The following is a 21,125-nucleotide window of genomic DNA, read 5'->3' as shown; positions in this document are numbered from 1 at the left end:
TTAAGGAGTATTCCTAGATTATGTGTTAGCCTTTCGAGGGTATAGAGAGGTATTATTTTCATAAAAAGGTGCAAATAAATCAGTCCGATAATAAAATGTAAATTTCTGTTAAATTTGTGGTGAATCATTGTAGGAGCCATTGAAGCGGCCATAAATATTTCTATATATCAATCCTGTAAGAGTTCTCTCCCATTACAGTTTTGGATTTTCCTGACGCCCTGGTCTTGCAGACTAAATTAAAATCAAATCCAAATCAAGTCAAGTCAAGAATAATTTGTCAAGTCAATAATGTTTTAATTGTTCAGTAATCGTATTAACATATACCTATACTGATATAAAAGAGAACTACATTTCTGAGCCTAAAACCTAATTCCCCCTGGCTCCACATGATCATGGTGTCCACTACTGGTTCTGATGTCTTTAAAGAAGAGTATGACGCTCAACAAGAAATACATAGCACTTTAATGCCGTCAGGTTTACAGATATTCATACACTGTATGTACATATATTACATACTGGGACACTGGTGCAACAGACAAGACAATCATCAATTGTAACAGTAACATCAACATCTTATGTGACACATCTTATGTTGCTGAAAACATTTCATGTATCTTCTGAAGGCTGCAACAAACACAACACTTAAATTCCCGAACAATGTAATACCAGCAACATTTCTTTTTCTAAATGCTCAAGACTTCCACAAAATATTAAGTCAAATATGGCTTTTTGTCCCCATATAGTTTGCAAGCCAGTATATGCAATGCAAGTATCAGAAACTTAGAGAGCAGTTTGATGAGACAGTAGTTGTTGAAGCCTAAAGTGCTTCTTAATCAAAGCAATTAATCCTTTTGTATCCTTTCAATCGCCTGCTGAAAATGTTGGAAAAACTATGTTCAGACGAATGTTAAATACCAAATGGTCAGTGATCATTTCACTTCAGATGACATTATAAATAAATCCTTGCATGCATTTCCCATTAATCCATTCGTTGCGATTCTGCACAGCTACAATACAGATTTTAGAGATCAAACTTAATAAAAGGAATGAGTGAGAAGAGTTTTTAACTGAAGCAGTGTCCAGGCCACTACAACTACAAGGCTGCCACCAATGGGTGTACAAACTACCTAAGGGGAAATGAAGCCCAATGAACACAAATTGGGTCAGAAATTGTAAGAAAATGCTTTTTAATTAGTGCAAGATCATTTCACCAATATATGGTTGCCTGGGAACTGTCCAGACAGCAGCAGACTTATGACCGCTGTAGTGCTTCAGTATGTGCAATCACCTTCACGCTTCAAATGCTTTCTGGACTCGGACCCTGTCTAGGTTGAAGAGAATCATTCACAGCTGGTACAGCCCAAACGCCCCCAAACTACCTTGCAGGAGTGGAGGTGGCAGCAGCATAGTATGTCTATTAACTCCTTCCAAACTTTCAGCTGTTAACTCAGATATCATTATCATGAGTCACAATATTCTTCCTCATGAAGTTTTTGGTAATTCTAACCAGAAATGTGTTTACCTATTTAAGCCCAATGGCAACTGGGGCAATATATCTTTAATATATGTAAACTGCTAACTGCCCATATTAATGAAATGATCACAGGAAGCCATTATCTCACCATTTCCTATTTTATGCCTGGATTATCAATATGTCAACGCATCTATTGTTCAGTGAAATGTAAGCGCCATGCATCAAACTGTTGCTTTGAGTCCGCATCCACAATGATCCACACTTGTGTAGAGAAAACCTACTGTTGTTAGCGTCCTACTTTTCCTAACCGACTGTCTGTTTTCGGATTTGCTGTGATAGCTTGAACAGCAACAATGGCCGAGTTAATCTGAGTCTGTAAGTCACGCAGATCCTTGATATGCATAAGTCGTAGAATCTTGGCCGCTTCAGTCATGATGTAATCTGGGAAGAAATGGCACTGAATGATAAATATACTCGTCTGAACAGAAGAATACAGATTTCATGTTTGATGCATTTGAAAAAACCCAGTTCCATACCATAAAAAAATGTGCATCACTCTCCACTGTTGCATAGGTAAAATTTAGCACCTTTTCCATTGCGTGAAAACAGTGAAATCTCATAAAGTCTTCTCGGCAAGGAGTTAAAAAGTTTGATGTTGGATAAAAGACTAAATTCCCTGTAACAATCAGAGTAAACAACAATGACAGAGAACAATCAACAATGACCGAACAATCAACAATGACAGTTAACAATGACAGAGACAGGAAACAACAATAACATAGACAGTCAATAACAATCACATAGTCAATAACAGAAATACAAACCTCCTGCCTCGAATCCAAGCTCAGTTTTATCCAATGGTATTAATTCATTCTGAAATAATAATAAGGTGATGTACATACATATTGTTATCCACATACATAGGCATAATAAAGTATGACACCCTATGCCTAAATGATTTACATTACATTGAATATGTTCAGTTGTGGAACTGCGACAAGTGTTCTGAACCAGCCTGTTTGTACGTTGTTTAACACTGCACTCAGCAATATTCAAGCTATACTCCTCACAAAAAGTTAAGCAACACAAATTTGTAGTCTCATTACATTTTCATTTATTGAAATTGCAAATCATGGAATGATGCAATAGAAAGGTGAAACATGTACACACGATTAACAAAATGAAAACAAATGGCACTGAGCAATAATTGACTTAAAATCATCACAAGCATGTACCCGCGAAACAGTCGTGCAAAATGTGCTGCATTGATGGAGCAAAATGTTAACATTAAGGTTCAAGTCAGTTTTGGACAGTGAAACAGTGTTCAGTAACTCGGTATGACCACCATGAGCACAAATGCAAGCTTCTACACGTCTTTGCATTGACCAAATGAGCCTTTAAAGTTGCTGTTTTGGAATGTTCTGCCATTATCTCTGTAACGCCTGCTCAAGGTCATCCAGAGCCTGGGGGAACATGGACTCCGTAAACACGACTTCCAATAATGTCCCAAGCATGTTCAATTGGATTAAAATCAAGTTATCTTGCAGGCCAGTCCATATGTGTGATGTTGTTGATCTAAACAACATCGTTAACAACTCTTTCTCGGGCATTATCATCCATAAAAATGAAGTTAGGACCAACTTGTACTACCAGAGGAATGATTACAGGTAGGTTTACACAGATCAGGGTGCATGTGTGAAGAGTGGAGCATATTCATGCCACACATTTCGCATGTTGTTTCTGAGCGTGGTTGTGTTCTGGTGATGTTGTCAATGTTATCCGATAAATTAATTTGACAATCACTAAAGGTATGTATTCTTTGAATATTTACCTTTCAGTAAGATGTCGGCAAAAACCGCTAACGAGATTGATAAAGATATTACACTGAAAATACTTGTTGCTTAATTTTTTGTGAAGAGTATATATGGCAGGCACCAGCCTGTCAAGACTACTGAACAGAACATGCTGCTGATGTTTTATAAGTTGATATTTCACTGTCTTAGGTGTGCAAGACACATCCTCCCCAAGTTTCAAGACAGGAGAAATCCTCCAAGCTAAGTAGACTCTCCTGCTCACCTTGCTATTAGGGCTTTCTGCAGCCTCTAAGCTGCTCTTAGACAACCGCTCTTTCACCAGTAGACAGATTGCCTGGAAACAGAAGATACTTCTAGACGGTGGTCATCATTTAGTTCAGATGTGAGTACCCTACTCTAGTCTTTGATAGGCATTAAAAAGGACATGAATACATGACACTTAAATATGTACAACACTTCTTTATGCCCTGATATATTTCTGACACATAGTCCCAAAGCATGTAGATATTGTTATGCATAAAATGTATTCATGCACAACTCTATATGCTACCAACTCACACCATGACACACATGCAGATAGGAACACCAGATAATTTCTTTAGTTAGATTCGGGTTAGAATTGATCTTCAGTAACCCATGATTGTCGTAATAGGCACATAACGGGATTGGGTGGTGAGACCCACCAACTTGGTTGACATATGTCATTATATCCCAATTGCGTAGGTCGATGCTCATGCTGTTGATCACTGGATTGTCTGGTAAAGATTCCATTATTTACAGACTGCTGCCATGTAGCTGGAATATCGCTGACTGCAGGCATAAAACTAAACTCACTCACTCACTTTAGTGAGTCTGCCACAAGAAAAGGCAAATGTTTGTTTATTAGACTGATAGTTCATCAGCATAATCTGACATCAGTTCATCTGACATTGAACTAATACTCAGGTTATATTACCACGATAAATAGCATAAACATTTACAATCATTAGCCTCACCTTCAGTTGCTCCAAATGGTCACTGTGTGGAGGAACCTGCATCATCAGAGCAAGGGAAGCAACTCCTGCTTTAAAGTCCGGATCATCAACTATCAATCGATGACAATGTAATGTGAGTTACACATTGCAGAAGGTGTGATGTATAATGTACAACATACATGTTTGAAATGACAACAGATCAAGGAATACATCAGAACAAAAAAATACTGAACTGTGAACCTTAGATTTAAAAACATTCATTTGTTTTTATATTTCAGATATCGAAGATGGAATACTGATAGTACAGAAACATGTAGGCTAGAAAGCCCTGTGAATGCTATGTTATCAATAACCAACCAGGAATTTATAAGGTGTCTGCATAAGCTTGTTGTTTAATAATTGAACACTGTATTGTCAGGGATGAGAATGAAGTTTTGAGAAAAACTCGGAAAACTAGCCGAAGCTCCTGATATTTAGGCATTTAGACCTTTAAAACTGGCTCAGAAATGACAATATCATGAACACAGCAACCATTAAAAAACTTTAAATCTGCTGAAGCACATTCATACAATTGTCAACGGATTTAGACGATTCACAAAAATGACCCTTGGCTTTATGAAATTCAAAGAATTCTCATCCCTGTATTGTTCACGACTGACTGACTGAGTTTGGTTTTACGCCACTTTTAGCAATATTCCAGCAACATCACAGCGGGGAACACCAGAAATGGGCTTCAAACATTGTACCCATGTGGGGATTCGAACCTGGGTCTTCGGCGTGACAAGACAACGCTTTAACCACTAGGCTACCCCACTGCCCCGTATTGTTCACGAAACCCACTCAGGTCATTTAGCATTTCAGCCATTAACATCAAATCTTCATGTCAGATTTGACAACAAAAGGGGTTTTAATACTGTTTTGGAATATTACAATGTCAGGATTTATTATGACACTAAAGGGGGCGGTGGGGTAGCCTAGTGGTTAAAGCGTTGGCTCGTCACGCTGAAGACCTGGGTTCGATTCCCCACATGGGCACAATGTGTTAAGCCCATTTGTGGTGTCCCCCGCCGTGATATTGCTGGAATATTGCTAAAAGCGGCGTAAAACTAAACTCAGTCAGTCAGTATGACACTAAACCAAGGTTTCTTGCAAAGGCACCGTCTACCTTCTTGTAGCCATGTATGAACATTAAGCATAATCACCCTTTCCCAAACAGTCTGCTAACATAGGAAACTATTGTATGACAAAGTGGGGGGACATCCTAGTATTTCTCTACACTACACCAAATTCATTAGAGGGAGATTTACATTACCAAAAGCTTCAGGTCTTTGGATAAATGCTGTATATAAAAAGAAGACACTTATACTTGATATCACACAAAGAAATAATTAAACTTGATAATTATATGATAAGAGCTCTTAAAAGAGGTGTCTTAACATATGACCCGTGAAGATCTGGGTTAGAATTGGTGTTCAGCAACTCATGCTTGTCGTAAGAGGCAACTGATGGGATCGGGGGGTCAGGCTTGCTGACTTGGTTGACTCATGTCATCGTATCCCAATTGCATAGATGGATGCTCATGCTGTTGATCACTGGATTGTCTGGTTCAGACTCAATTATTTACTGACAGCTGCCATATAGCTGCTATATAAGAGTGTTGTCCAATCAGCATCAACTTTACTTCTATTGTTCGACAGCTGATACTTTTCATCATCCTTATAGTGCATATGATTATTACCCCCACAAATTAATATGTCAAAACAGAATTTCTCTCCACATTCTTGGAAACAATCCAGTTTTAGAGCAGAATTAAAGATAAACCAATGGCTGTCTGTCTCAGTACTGCTGTTTAGTGAGGACAAGATCCTCTGTTGTCCATTCCATTACGAGAAATATTCTGGATCCATTCTCCTCAATAGCTATATTTAACAGTTACATCACATCCTCCATTCATCCTAACCTAGCAAACATTTTCTCTCGCTTATGTACTTACAGTCTAAGAATAATGTTCTTTACTATTTACATATAACATTACTGGTTATTTTAAAGATCTCCTCATGTTATTGTAACCATAGCGACTCACAGTTGAGACTGTCCAGGGGATTGCTGGACGATCCTGCCACACCAGTACGGCTCATCTGGACACTCTCTGGGGTCACACTTCGGTATTTTTCAGCTGAATGAAAACATGCAAACTCTATTGATATTTTAAATTTTCATAGTGTTTTATACAACATACGCATGATAATGTAATTTTTGTTGTTGTTATTTTCATTATGATTTTTCAGTGTACATAGAATCTCAGGTTTGTTCACTCATACCAGGACATTTGAGGTTTCATGGTTACTTCACAGCATATCAGTAGGAGGAATGCTGAAGTGATGCAGATCTTTCGAATCTGTTACTCAACCATCCCAATCATCCTGACTCGGGGCAGTGAAAGTAAATGCTTATGGCCAAGAGACCTTATATTATGTTCCATAACATCAGTAGAAGCGTGATCACTTTGCATCTAATATTCAAGTTCATCTAATATAACCAATTTCATGAACTTTAAAAAGACAACTGCTCCAATGACACTACTCCAAAGAAGTTACAGACATCCCATTTCTCACCTCACTATTGTTAATCTGGAGGCTTTTGTATCACACAGCCTTCCAGTTGTCGTTTTCAATCATTCTTTAAATTGTTTTAAAGTAGAATATTATCTAAGCAGCTATGACAACAGTACTACAACACTACTAATACAACCTTACCATTATCACCATATTCCAGTCTTACGGCAAACCCAAGGAGCCAATCTATTACCGCACCATTCTCACCACACTTGTAGGGGCAGTTCAACTCTTTCAGGTACTAAACACAGAAGAAATATATAACTGACAACATATGTTCCTAACACTTTTAGCTCTACATATCCTTATTGATATTTTTAAAAAAACAAACATATGCCTTGTGATTATATCAACCGTGATATCTAGAGGATGAAACCTGTTTCCCATCATTTCAACCATTGTACAGTGATTAGAGAGAGAGTTATGACAGGATACTAACATTTTCAAAGGCTTTTTCCCAATCTGGACTGTGTATATTCCTTAGAGAACCTCGGTCCTCAATCTTGTAGTGACGGATTTTCTGGTCCTCCAGCCACAATATCATGTTACGGAACTCATTTTCATCTGTAAATAAAAGTCACAACCTTATCAGCAAAAGCAACATAACTACGTTCAGTACAGATAGTGTGTATGTGTATGTGTGGCTGCTTGTACTAGCCCAGACTGAAGCTGGTTTTATAGTGCTAGCCCACTGAGATACCATGCCGCAGTGAAGCATGAATACCCCACTCAGACACATTATACTGACTCTGAGCCGTCCAGTCCAGTCCTTGTTGTACCCATTAATGCCAAGCGCCAGACAGGGACCAACAAGTACCATATTTTAACGTCTTTTGGTATGACGCAGAGTGGGATCAAACTCGCGACCTTCCGCTGTTCTGGCGGACGCTCTAACCACTACACCATGGAGGCGGTCAGCACGAGTAATGATCCAGGTCACGTCATGTTATGTTCTCCATTTCATTTGGCTTGCACTACCAAACCTGCACATTTTATAACCTCCTTTAAAACTAAACAAAAAGTCTCAAATGCCATTCAGTGCTGATGTTTTCTGCTTACTCTCTACAACATCATTTTCATTTCTATGCGTAGTGATAATATACAATTTGAAGATTTACCAGTGAAGCAAATGCCATTAGGTAACTGCTCTCCTAGCTGTTTCTACTTCTAATTACTATATTTACTGAATCATCTTCCATGAAAAGTCTTTATTCCTTTCAGTTTCTTCAAACCCATAACAATCCTAATACTTCTACACCTTGACATGTTCTGTTATTGCTACAGATAGCACTTCATTTACTTCGGAAACAAGAAATAAAGGCCACGCCATTGTTAATTGAGGAAAATCCAATGTGAAACTAGAGGCACTGTGACTTGGTCTATTCTCAGAGCCCTTGTTTCAATGAAAATGTTCATATCGCCGGCACAGCAGCAAGAACAATAGCTAGAAGCAGTACAACGCACCGTTTACGTTGAATTTATCAGCACTCTGGCAGTCAAGGGCATGCAACTTTCGCCTGAACATCTGTAACCATATAAAATTACGAAGTATTCGTAAGTTATTTCACAACGCTACGATTCGAGAACTGCCACTCTTCGTCCACGTTAGGCCAGGTGGCGCTGAGTTAAGGGAAGCAACTCCGAATGTTACACATAAACTGGTATCCAACGTGGGTTGCGCTCAGCACTTACCCAGTCTCTTGTCACGAGCTGATTGTTTTAATCATAAATATGGTCTTCTCCTAGACGTCGGCAGGTGTTTATCATGATATTTTTGGGTGCTATTTAATAAGACATATGCATAAAATTTAGTAATCAAAGTGAGAGACAGAGAGTTGTTTGCAAACATTATAAAAAAAATACCGAAATACCTCCCCCTGCGCTCACTTCTCGTTCCCATGTTCCAAATGATATGATGTAACTGAAGCGTCTGTAAAATCACAGAATACAAGGCCCTGAGACATGGTAGAAGATGAGACCTGAACGGTTTGGCGAGAGTACTTCAAATTCTCGTGAAAGTGACTTTTGGGTATTACATATGTAAGTTGTCACAGTGAGTGTGCTTACAGAACCCGCCACAGTATTTCAATTTGAAATATATCTCTTTTATATCTTAAAGAATTTTAACTTTTACACATGGTACCCTAGCCATCTGTTCAGAATAAAAACAAATTTCCAAAATTGTAAAAACAACACGTAAAATCATTGGGATCTCCTAATCAAGTATTGGCAGCTTAATCCAGCAACAGATTTCTGATAAAGCCCATAAAATAATTCGTGACATCTCTCATGTCCTTTCCTCCTTAAACTAATTCCTTCATCTGCAAACCAGCCAGCATCAGTACCGTTTACACGTAAATAAAAGGTCTTAATCTTCACTGAGTGAATTTATTGTTGATATATATTCACATAGCTACATTGTTTGACCTGGTTTCTGCTTGCAAAATGCTACGTGTATTTAGGAGATAAACATACTGTGTTGGGAAATCGGAGGTATATAACGAGTGAGTGAGTATGGTTTTACGCCGCTTTTGGCAATATTCCAGCAATATCACGGCGGGGGACACCAGAAATAGGTTTCACACATTGTGCCAAAGGTATATAACGAAATTATAATAGCTTATAATAATAATTGGTTTTAAATCAAATTCAGAGCTATTATAATTTCGTTATATACCTCCGATTTTCCAACACAGTATGTTTATCTCCTAAATATGCGTAGCTGTGATTTGTTCTGTTATCTCTTTAGATATGAATGTTTAGTGGTGTCTGTATTCCAGGTTAGATTTTACTTGTACGAACCTCTTATGATGTAAGACAAGTTTCCTTTGGCACAATAAAGTTTTATCTTGTCTTACATTGCAAATATTAAAAACTCCTTACACCACCCTTTAGATACGGTACTAAACGGTGTATGGAGCTTCGATGACCTTGAAAACTTCCGGAAGAATATTGCGCATTCCGGAGAATGAATGCACATAAAGAAAGTGATAAGATTTCTAGAAAAAGAAAGCAAAGTCACAAGACGAAAAACATCAAATCTGAGAAGAAGGACCATTCAAAATATGTTTGTATTGGTTCAGTCAAGCAAATGTTTCCTCGTCATAAGAGCACTAAAGTATCACAAAACGTCAAAGTTTACGGTAGATTTTATTGGGCAAGTTTCTGAGTTTGAAAGTCGGAATTTCCAGTCCCTGGTCAACAACAACAACAACAAATGACTGTAAAATAGAAATGGGTTCCAAACCCACATAAGTGTTGCACATATGGGGCAAAAGAAAGACAACGAAGGTCCTAGTGGTAAAGAATGAGCAAAATTGATAGCAGTGCGGCGATATGGCGAACGCCCCAATTTATTGCGTCGCTACGCTTGATTTAATCTTGTTCGGGTTAGTAGGGGGTTCGAAACCCCCCCCCCCCCTTTTGAAAATGACTTAAGATCACATTGAAGATTTTTTGCGTTGACGGAGCCAATAGGGGGGTTCGAAGAAAATTCGAACCCCCTGGCCATAAAAATTCCTGGATCCGTCCCATCGGGTGGTCAGGCTCGCTGAATTGTATGATACATGTCATCGTATCCCAGTTGCGTAGTGCAAATGATGTTGATCACTGGATTCTCGGGCCCAGACTCGATTATTTACAGACCATCGCTTTAGTCTGGAATATTTATGAGTGCGGCTTTGAACAACAAACAAACAAAGTGAACGCGTAAATCTGTATATTTCCTCAAACCGTAGTTCTCAGTCGCTGCAATCAATCAATGTAGGATTGTCCAGTAAAGCATAAGTGTAAAGCCCTTGGCCCACAGAACAGTATATACATAAAGGGGTGTAAGAAAATGTGTACGTAAAATAACATAACACAATACTATTTACCTATTTACAACAAAACAGATAAAACAGTGTAACCTGTTTGAAGTGGTGAATGAATTTATAAGCTAATTATTTTGACATGACTGAATATCCAGACGCATTGGAATTTAAGCAGGTATGAATTTTTTTTAATAACTTTATTTAAAAGTGTAGGTAGGAATTTTAATAACCTTTTGGAAAATGCAACTTATTGTCTTGACCGGAGTCATAAATTTATATCGCTGGCTGTTACAGGGAACAGATTTAATCCCATCTACTCAAGCCTGGGAACACATGTTTAAACGGATGGTGATGATGATGGGTGCTGCCGAGGGTGTGCTGGATCCGCTGGAACTCCCGGGAGCACAGACGCTGGCGGATGTCAACAATGGCATCCAGCTCCGTGATGACAAATGCTTGTTGTACGACAAACTATTTGGCCTAGATTTGAAAGATTCAAAGGGTGACCTCGCCACCATCAGGTCTGAGACAGGATAACTGACAGATCAGCAGACAAAGCTAACAACCTGTTAGCCTGGCAGCTGTATCACCAAGATACTGATGAGATGATGAACTAACCCCATCAAAGGAATTGTTGCAAAGTATAACATCCTACGATATAACAAACTTCATTAATTTATGTACATTTTGTGTACAATGTCCACATGTATACCTAATTAGATATTCTATGACCTCAATTGTTGTTCAGTATTTAAACAGTAAACTGGTATTGTTGTTTTTGTTTTTAGCTGTAATCCATTAATTATTGGCCACATCTTGTTAAAGTAAGCCAGATATTTCCTTTTATTAGTGACATCCGGGACCTGTAGGAAATGAAATTTACATGCTTGGCCATTCACACTTCCTACAGTCCACAAATCGTGAAGATCCGGGTTAGAATTAGATCCATTGTTAAGAGGCGACTAATTGAAGCCCATTTCTTCATGTTGTGGAATATTGCTAAAAGCGGCTTGTTCAGTCAGAGGTAAGAGGCGACTAACGATCGGGTTGTCAGGCTCTTACTTGGTTAACACATGTCATTGTATCCAAGGTGCGATGCTCATGATCTTGATCACTTGATTGTCTGGTCCAGACTCGATTATCTACAGACTGCCGCCATATATCTGGGATATTGCAGCAGTACAGAACAAAATATTCTTGATGCGACCTGAAACCAAGATGTCCTCATGTCAAGGTCAGTGCAGATGCTGTCTACATACGACTCAAACTAACCAGGGGCGTAAAGCTAAACTCTCTCACTCCTACAGTACACACACATTCGCCTTAACAAAAGCACACACCATGCAGGTATAGTATAATTTCAATACAATACAACAAATACTCTGTACATTATTATGATTATGATATACATTTTAGCGTTAATAACTAATAGAATATTTTCATTAGTCATATGGAAAATAGTCCATTTAAACTAGTCACGATCGCAACACAGGTCTTACTTATGTTAGTATATCAAGGCCCTTAGATGTATTTCAGTCTAGATCAGTCAATACATATTGCAGCTATCCTGTCTTGACTTGACTTACTCGGTATTAATTACTAGACACAGTATATGTCTATTACTGGACACACTGTATGCCTATTGTCTTTGTGTTGTTTTACGTCCATGGCTACACAGGCAGTATGCCTACTGGGCTATTTACCAAGTGTACACGGCGACAGAAACAAAATAGATATATGGTCAACCAAACTCAAGACATTTTCTAGAAGCCGGCGTTTATACCAGAGACGCCACGAATTACAGAACAAAAAATACACAAATGTTTGATGGTGGCTACAAACGAAACAACCAGTACATTAAATTAAGTTCTCATTGTTTTCGTAACAGTTTTCAGCTTAGTAACGTGTTGTTAATATTTGTATTTTATGCATACTTTCCGTTGCCGGATACTTTTGTTTTTGGAAACATAAAGGATTCGTTGTGGAAGGAGTGATTCAATGTTATCTCTTGATATATGAGAACCGCTTGCGCTATGCCATGTACATGTTAGAGGGATGGCACCTTCTGCATGTAGTTTACTGTCGTTCTTGTTTGTGTTGTTGTTTTGTTTGATTGCGGTTTGTTTTTGTTTTGTTTTTTTGGGGGTGTTTTTTGTTTGGTTGGTTGTTTTTTTTTTGATTGATTGTTTTGGTTTTGTTTGTATTTTGTTGTTTTTTTGTTTTTTGTTTTGTTTTTTGTTTGTTTTGTTTTGTTTTTGGGTGGTATACAAGTATAAGTTGTTTAGAAGACGTAAATGGATAAAAATTCATGGATTATATCCTTGCAATTCTGGTCGTAAGATGCGACTAACGGGATCGGGTGGTCAGGCTCGCTGACTCATGTCATCGTATCCCATTTACGTAGATCGATGCTCATACTCTTGATCACTGGATTGTCTGGTCCGGGCTCGATTATTTTCAGACTGCCGCAATATACTAGTAGCTGGAATATTGCTACGTGCGGCGTAACACTAAACTCACTCACTCTTCATTCTGATGAGACCCACAGAGAATTCGGGAACAGAATTGGTCCCTAGCAATCTACGCTCGTGGTACAGACGATTTAACGGAGGTTTTCGGGACTGCAAACTTTGTTGATAGGGTGTCACTGTACACTGGACCCGTACGTGGATCGGTGCTTACAATATCAATCACTGGTTTGTTTGATCCAGGAATATTTCCGAGTACTGCGGTAAACAACAAATAGATGTACAACACTCCATGGGAACTCTCCTCTTGACGAATTGAATCTTGGTCCATATCAATCTCGTACAGCTAGGTATGTGAGAATTATATATCTTGTGAGGTCATTATTCAGTGTGAATAGTGATAGTTCGAAAACACTCGCGTGAGTGTTGCGTAATCTGTATGGAGTGGATACGTGCACTACTAAACGTTATCCCCACTACAATAATCTGTCTAACACCGTAAGGGTATACCCTCAATACACTGATTTACAAAAGAAAGTACTCATCTGGTGCTTCCGGACACCTCCCCCAAAACATTTTTTTTTAAAATACAAAACAACAACAAACAAACCAAAAAAAATCAGAAACAAACCGTGCAAGTGTTTTGGTTGTGACTTACAAGTAAAAATCATTGTTTTGTCTTGTTACGTCCCACGTATACCCAGCTGCAACGTTGCCAGCGCCTGATTTCCTCCCCAAAGTGGACGATTCAGACGTTGACGGCTCAATGGAATGCCCCAAAATGGTATATAGACACGGAACGAAGTCATCTAGTTACTGCGTTCGTGTTGGTAACGTGATGAAGATAGAGAATGCGCGGGTGATGTCATTTTGCGGGTGGTCACTCAGTTTTCCAGTTCTGTGACTGCCTCATGTCCATCTTGTTTGTTTGAACATATTTTATTCAGTGTTGAAATGGATTGGGCACAAGTTATGTAACTTATTACCGCCCGCCCCCCATCAGAAACATGAACAATAATGAACAATAATGATTGGACGTAATGGATGGACATAATAATATTGAGACATATTATTGATTAATTGAAGCGCTTACTTCGTACAATGTATTTATGCACATGTCTAAAGATATTTTCATTGATAGTATTTGGCAGAGCAGGGTTGCCGTAAAGAATGGTATCAATGTCTAACTGAACTTTTGATAGTTCAAAGTCTTTCTTCAGATCAAAACGGCAACTGACAAATTTTGGACATTTTAAGAAGAAATGGTTAGCATCTTCCACCGGAGCACCACAATTGCAAGCTCTACTCTCTGATAGATTAACACGAAACAGATCTGCTTGTAATGAACTACACGAATGTCTTAACTTCGTGTGTAGTATATTTGTCTTTCTTTCACCAAATAGAAAATATTTTGGAACCTTGTCATTATTTCCAGATAACTTTGATTTAAACGATGATAATGAATTTGTACATTTTGTTGTAGAGGAGAGAGCATTCCATAAACTTGCAGAATCATAAATAAATGACTTTTGGAGAATTGAGGTGCGAAATTTAGGAACACGTCTAACTTTCAATGGTATCCAACCAGTTTCACTGTATAAACTATATCTTGAAGCGAATTTAGGCAATCCGGTTACAATTCTTGCTGCTTCAAGTTGTAACATTTCAAGTTTATCACAAATATAGCTAGGGCAATTATCCCAGACCTCAGATGCATATTCTAAAATAGGCCTAATATACATTTCGTACATACTAGAAAGTATATATCTAGGTAATACGTACTTTAGCGTCCGAAATGAGGAAACAATTTTTGCGGCCTTTTCTATTACAGCAGATACATGATGAGACCATTTTGTATTATCTGAAAAGATGACACCGAGGTGTTTATGTTGATGTACACGTTCCAAATGTTCATTATTGAAAATCAAGTCAGGAACTTGTGGACAATTTCCATTTTTAAAAAGCATGAATCTGGTCTTGTTCGGGTTAAACTTAACTAACCATTTGTCAGCCCATTCATTCAATTTTGCTAAATCATAGTTAAGAGTAGCTTCTATGGTTTTTACATCTTTTCCTGCAACACCAATTGAAGTGTCGTCGGCAAACAGTCTTGTGACATTTGTTAGAGTTTCAGGTAAATCATTGATGTACACAAGGAACAAAAATGGACCAAGGACAGATCCTTGAGGAACTCCTGCAGTAACATTTAATTCTTTTGATAATGTACCATTGATGGAAACACTCTGTCGTCTATCAGATAAATAGTTTGTTAACCAACTAAGTAACTGCCCACGAACACCATAATTTTCTAATTTGAGCAATAGCCCTTTATGCCACACCCTGTCAAAGGCCTTTGAAATGTCACAAAAAATCATACAATAAAGGTGATGAGTATCTAGAGCTGAACATATATTGTGATAGATTTCAATGAGTTGAGATGTGGTAGAGTGGTTTGTAGTAAAACCTGATTGAAATTTACTTAAAAGGCTATGTTTATTGAAATGGTTATGTAAATGCTTTAACATTATTTTTTCAAAAAATTTCCCGAGGATAGATAATAAACTTATGGGTCTGTAATTAGTAGGGAGGGATTTATCCCCTTTTTTGAAAATAGGGATAATATTGCCTGTTTTCCAAGCTGAAGGAAAAACACACTGACTCAGAGAAATATTATACAGTAAACGAAGAGGTTCAGCTATTGACGTACAAATTCGTTTTAACATTCTCATATTAATACCATCAGGCCCACTAGCTTTGTTTGCTGGTAAAGTCTTAATCATATCCGATACTTCCTTTTCAGTAACACTAACGCTTGTAATGCTGTTAGGACAGCGATGGCTAAAAGGTGGCAAAGTCTTGCCCTCATCATTGATATTGGAAACAGATACAAAATATTTATTCAACGTTTGGGCTTTGTCGATGTCTGTAAATGCTGAAGGTATTCCGGAATCATCAGTTACGAGAGGGGGAATGGGTCCTGATGAAGTAGAACCTTTCAACAAATAATTAAAAACCTTCCAATAATCTGCTGATTGAGTAGAGAGAAGATAAAAAACTACCTAAATGCTTTCGCCACCAAACTTTCGACGTTGAACAACGCACGCGTCAGAAACGTCCACCTTGCCGTCTGTACACCCTTGCCCTGCCATCTGAGCTGTCCAGATGAAATCTCCTCTCGTCAGTGAACAAAACACCATCCCAATCTTGTCTCCTGTTCCCTAGATGCTGTCTGCACCAGGCATGACGTGCTTGTCGGTGACGTTTGAGCAAAATCGGACGTACTGCAGGCCGTCAGGGCGGAATGTTCCCTCAGTCGGTTCCGTACAGTCCTGGAACTGATTGGACGTAAGCCAGGAATGGTCCGACCAGTCAAAGTGGCAGTCTGGAATCGATTCCTTAGATGGGTCAGCCGAATGTGGTTGTCTTGCTGACTTGACGTCACGCGTGGACGGCCGGTCCGTGGCAAATATCTCGTGTTCCCATTTGTCGAAAACGTCTCCATAATGATGAGATATTGTTTCGATGAACACCAAAATGTCTGGCCACTTCATTTTGGGCCATTCCAATCTCCAGCATACAGGTTGAAATTAACGTGTTTTCCACAACATTCAGAGGCAAGAGAATAATCAACCGTTCTTCAATTTTCAATATCAGGTGTCAAAAAGCATGCAAAAAGTGAACAGTTCATTATGCACAGAGTGCACGTATACGTGACATCAAGTGCTTTGCTACATGTTATTTAGGGTTATTTTTATAACTTTTCAAATAACTTATTTTATGCTATTTCCTCTATGCACAGTTACTATTTCCCGTTAGTATATATTCAGAGACTAAGCGTGTGTCATGCGGTGAAAATGAGGACCGGTCGGCATGGTGTCAGTAAACTGGGTCTGAGTGGGGTATGTGTGTGTCAAAAAGCGGCGTGATGTCTTAGTGGGCTAGCGCCATAAAGCTGGCAGCTACACACATTTACAACCAAGTCGCTTTAAAAGTGCATTAATCTAACGGGGCAATGACACCATTTCATCTGACCCAGAAATGAACGCCGGTATTGTACAATGGGCCAAACTGTTCTTAATGCATGTGACCCTAGTTGACTTTACAGTGCCACGACATTACGTATTGAGGCTAGTTTAATACCTTGTCACAACAATCTTATTGAGGTCACCAGTCTTGCGTTCGTGGGTATGTGACTGACCATACGGTGCGACCATATTTGGTCAACCGGTGTTTCACGTGGGAGAACACGTGTGGCTCTGTTACTATTGCACAACGTAAGGACGTGTTGATAAGAAAGGTTAAAACTATAGTACACTATAAGGATCATCCGATTCTCACATATATTATTAAGAAGGGGGTATTCTGTTTTGGGGTGACATTATTTGGGAACAAAGATGTATGATTAGATATGGATATTAAAAAAGTATTATTCCACTAACAACGTATGTATTTCGTGCAAGCGTTTTTCATGATGTGTGATGTGGGTGATGATTCTACGCCGATTTTAACAACGTTCCAGCAATATCACAACTGGCAACCCAGGAATGGGGTTCGCAAATAATAACCATGTGGAGAATCAACCCAGTGCTTCTGACTGACTAGCGAACACTTTACCAACTATGCGCTGCTCCACTGCACCGAGTGTGGTCAGATAAACCAGTGATTGACACTGAGAGCAACGTCGACACTGTTGGAGGATGATGACGTGCCCACGATCAACCAAGTGGCAAGGCCACATGTTCGGTCCATTGTGAAGTCTCCTCGTACGACAAACTGGGATAATACAGTCATTACAAGCACACAATTATTTAATTTTAAAAAAGGAATAAGTTTTTTCAATTATTTCCTTAAAGACATGCATTCACATCAGCTAACTACTTCCTTAAAATATTGCCCAAGTGAAAATTCGTGTTAGAATGATATTCACCAACCCATGATTGCTTGTCAAGGTTACAAGCCCAAGTCACTAGATTATCCTGTCCAGATTCTATTATTTACTAACAGTTGTAATGTTAAAGCTCATCAAACCTGCCAACTCTCATGCCTGTGGCTTGAGACTCAGGCTTGTATTGTTCATGTCACGCTCTCACGACCAAACTGGGTTGATATGAAACATAAAAATAAAAAGCGTGTGTGTGTGTGCGCGTGCGTGCTTTCAGGCCCCGACCGAGGATAGCGACCCTTAGAAATCGGTATCTCAAGCTTCTTTGAGTAGCTCTATGGCTTCGATCTTTTCTCTTTTGGGGTTGGAAACTGGAATAGTGCTGAGTGTGGCGATAAACAACGAATAAACATATCTATCTAAGTATATATTTTGATTCGCTGAAAAAGTCCTAAACAGTTCAGAAACTATAACTAGGGTTGATAAATATTCTCCAATTAAACGAGGTGGCAAGTGGACACGAGCAGCCATGACCGATCACGTGGTATACCGGTATTGACTGATCATAGCTCTGTGGGTATACATTAGTGTATGCTGGACTGTATACAAATGTTGTGAAATTAACTTTCATTACACCATCATGTACGCTAACTGATCAGGTCTTCCTATCGATAAGCACGATAAGAAGAAGAAAATGTCGTCCATGCTTTCATAACCAGCCCGTTGAATTGTTGATACACGTGACTCCAACGTGCTTGGCGGTGTCACCAACGAGTTGTTCCCTGTGACATACAATCCGTATTGCACCACATGCCAGTTATGCCGACATATTCGTGTCTAAACTGTTGCCGATATGAATTAAATTGTAAATTTGACTAAATTATTCTAAAGAAATCATTGTGCGTTCCAGAGGCGCCCGTGTATCACAGGTTCTTTTCAAAACCCGTCAATACAAATTTTACAGCACAAAATGATATACAGGATGCATCATCATATACACTGTACCTAAGGTGGCGGCAGATAAGATCGCTTGGCGATTACTTCCCTCGAATTAGCAGTCTTCCACGTGTAAACAATCAAAAGTATTTAACACACTGCTAAACCTTGATTATTAAAATCGAGCGAGGATGTCGGTAACTCAACCGACATCCAGACTTTGAGTTATCGACTTCCTCGCTCGATTTTAAAATACTTTTTCTTCAACACATAGAAATTAATAAGCAAATTCAGTGAATTGAATGTATTTGCACCATCAAGGTTTAGCAGTGTGTTAAATAATTTTGATTGTATACACGTGGAAGACTGCTAATTCGAGGGAAATAATCGCCAAGCGATGTTACCTGCCCCCATGTTGGGATGCACGCTACCAGCATCAACTTAGGTACAGTGATATATATACATCACAGAATCGATCGTAATTGCACCGTGTATGCTTTGAGAAAGAAAATCAAGGTTAATATTTAATCATGTACGACAAAGCTTGCAAGGGTCTCTAGACGTAATACATGTATTAACCGTTTTTACTGTGCAATATTGATGATATTCCAGTCATTGTCCCGAAATCAGGCCACTCTGGGAATGCGAATCCACTCATCATCCAAACTGATCATTCCATGTTATGTCTCAGTTGGCTACCAACATAAACCGCCATTAGTCTAGACGTGGACCAGCAGCCTCATGACAGACTACCTCACATTAACAATCACGCCGCTTGTACAAGTGCCTTCATCTAATGGCGATGTAATCCGCACGTCCCCTCACTTCAGTCAGAGACCATATAATAAATCTATTATATGGTCTCTGCTTCAGTGCAAAGGAACGGCGTTGGTTCCTAACCAGGTCATTGTGACCTTATACACATTTGACCCCAAACTATATAACTTGATCGCGAATTACCTAGTAATCCTCTACAGATTAATGCTCCTTGAATAAGCATGATTAATACTTTATAGCAACAAATTATTGAGACCCAGATTTACTCTCATTGTATCCACCACCCATCGTCTGATGTCGTCAACCTGAGGTGGACATTTTTGGGAAGTACGGTACAAAATATTTCTTCCAATTTTACTACAATTTTCATTAAATGTTGTGGGTGTTTTCTAAGAAACCTATTACTCTTGATCAGGTGGTCTCTGTTTTCCCCCGGCCCGTGTGGGGAATTATATTTCCACAGGGAAATAATATTCATTTACACCGGCCAGCCCAACCAAAACAAGTGTCATGTCGATCGGACGAGATGGTGCAAGACCACGTAACTCTTTATCGGCGTGGTTTTGACTTGTTTTGCTGTGTCGGTAGTCAATATCTTGTGAGAAATGGATACTGGATCTTTGCTTCCAGAAATATGGGAAACATACGCCCAACTTGCTCGTCGGCGGTCGGAGAAACATGCAACACAGGTAATGAAAGCAACTAGAATCTACTATTATATGCCAACACTAAGTCAAGCAGGCCAATGACAAACTGTCTGCTCCTATCTTGCTGATTCTAACGGTATAATTTACAACTCCACCATTGCAAGGTCAGCACATTTGAACAAGTATGTTTTATAGGTCAAAATCGGTGAATATTAGTTTGTATTTAACTTTTTTGTGAGTCCCCACCACGTTTTGTAAATTTAAACCAGTCGTGGGAGGTCTTAATTCTGTTAAAAGTTCAACGACCCATGGGGTGCTATTTTACGCCACAGTATGCAGTTTCTGTGAAAAATGAAAGAAGTATCGAATGTGAATTATAGAATTATATGTAAATTCTACACAGCCCATGTCAACTATAGGAAACAGTTAATTAGATAATACTGATATTACAGTAATCACCCATATACTCAGTATTGGTGGTCCGATTAATTGAAATAATCGAAGATTGGTCGCAGTGACTATACGACCAAGCAATCGATCATGTGTTCTCATAATCGAACACAAACAATCCTGGAACACTTGTTTTCATAAACAATATATTTCACAAGGTTGGTTTTGTCTGTTACATTTCATAAGCACTACAAGCTCGTTCCAAGTCATGATTGAATATATCTTAAAGACTCTAAGAAATTTATGTTCCTTACATACTTGTCATCCTTTAAAGAT

General features: G+C 38.8%; 3 protein-coding genes across 4 annotated transcripts in view; 2 read left to right on the top strand and 1 right to left on the bottom strand.

Annotated features, from left to right (window-relative positions):
• Positions 1 to 444: 444 nt before the first annotated feature.
• Positions 445 to 8,506, bottom strand: LOC124273694 (RNA transcription, translation and transport factor protein-like). The gene is made up of 8 exons (XM_046708969.1): positions 8,342 to 8,506; positions 7,317 to 7,441; positions 7,019 to 7,118; positions 6,346 to 6,438; positions 4,284 to 4,372; positions 3,551 to 3,622; positions 2,299 to 2,347; positions 445 to 1,915 (listed from the first exon to the last, which is right to left on the bottom strand). The coding sequence occupies exons 1-8, from the start codon at positions 8,400 to 8,402 to the stop codon at positions 1,761 to 1,763; spliced, it is 744 nt and encodes a 247-aa protein (XP_046564925.1). The 5' UTR covers positions 8,403 to 8,506; the 3' UTR covers positions 445 to 1,760.
• A 1,303-nt stretch (positions 8,507 to 9,809) lies between these two features.
• On the top strand, positions 9,810 to 11,468 carry LOC124273693. 2 transcript variants are annotated; one of them, XM_046708968.1, is made up of 2 exons: positions 9,810 to 9,944; positions 10,984 to 11,468. In XM_046708968.1, exons 1-2 carry the CDS (start codon positions 9,846 to 9,848, stop codon positions 11,224 to 11,226), a joined length of 342 nt encoding a protein of 113 aa, XP_046564924.1. In that variant the 5' UTR covers positions 9,810 to 9,845; the 3' UTR covers positions 11,227 to 11,468. The 2 variants fall into 2 exon arrangements, with proteins under 2 accessions (XP_046564924.1, XP_046564922.1); XM_046708966.1 differs by having other exon boundaries at positions 9,810 to 9,954.
• An 8,784-nt stretch (positions 11,469 to 20,252) lies between these two features.
• LOC124273673 (lysosomal-trafficking regulator-like) overlaps positions 20,253 to 21,125 on the top strand; it is a 110,764-nt gene continuing 109,891 nt past the window's right edge. The window contains 1 exon segment of the mRNA XM_046708946.1: positions 20,253 to 20,441. Within this exon segment, the coding sequence (XP_046564902.1) occupies positions 20,358 to 20,441 (84 nt within the window). The 5' untranslated portion in view covers positions 20,253 to 20,357.

The sequence above is a fragment of the Haliotis rubra genome, unplaced genomic scaffold (assembly GCF_003918875.1).
Source record: "Haliotis rubra isolate DU_JTF1 unplaced genomic scaffold, ASM391887v1 Scf183, whole genome shotgun sequence".
NCBI lineage: Eukaryota > Metazoa > Mollusca > Gastropoda > Lepetellida > Haliotidae > Haliotis > Haliotis rubra.
Note: the sequence above shows the minus strand (reverse complement) of the source record. Positions and strands in the feature narration are given on the sequence as shown.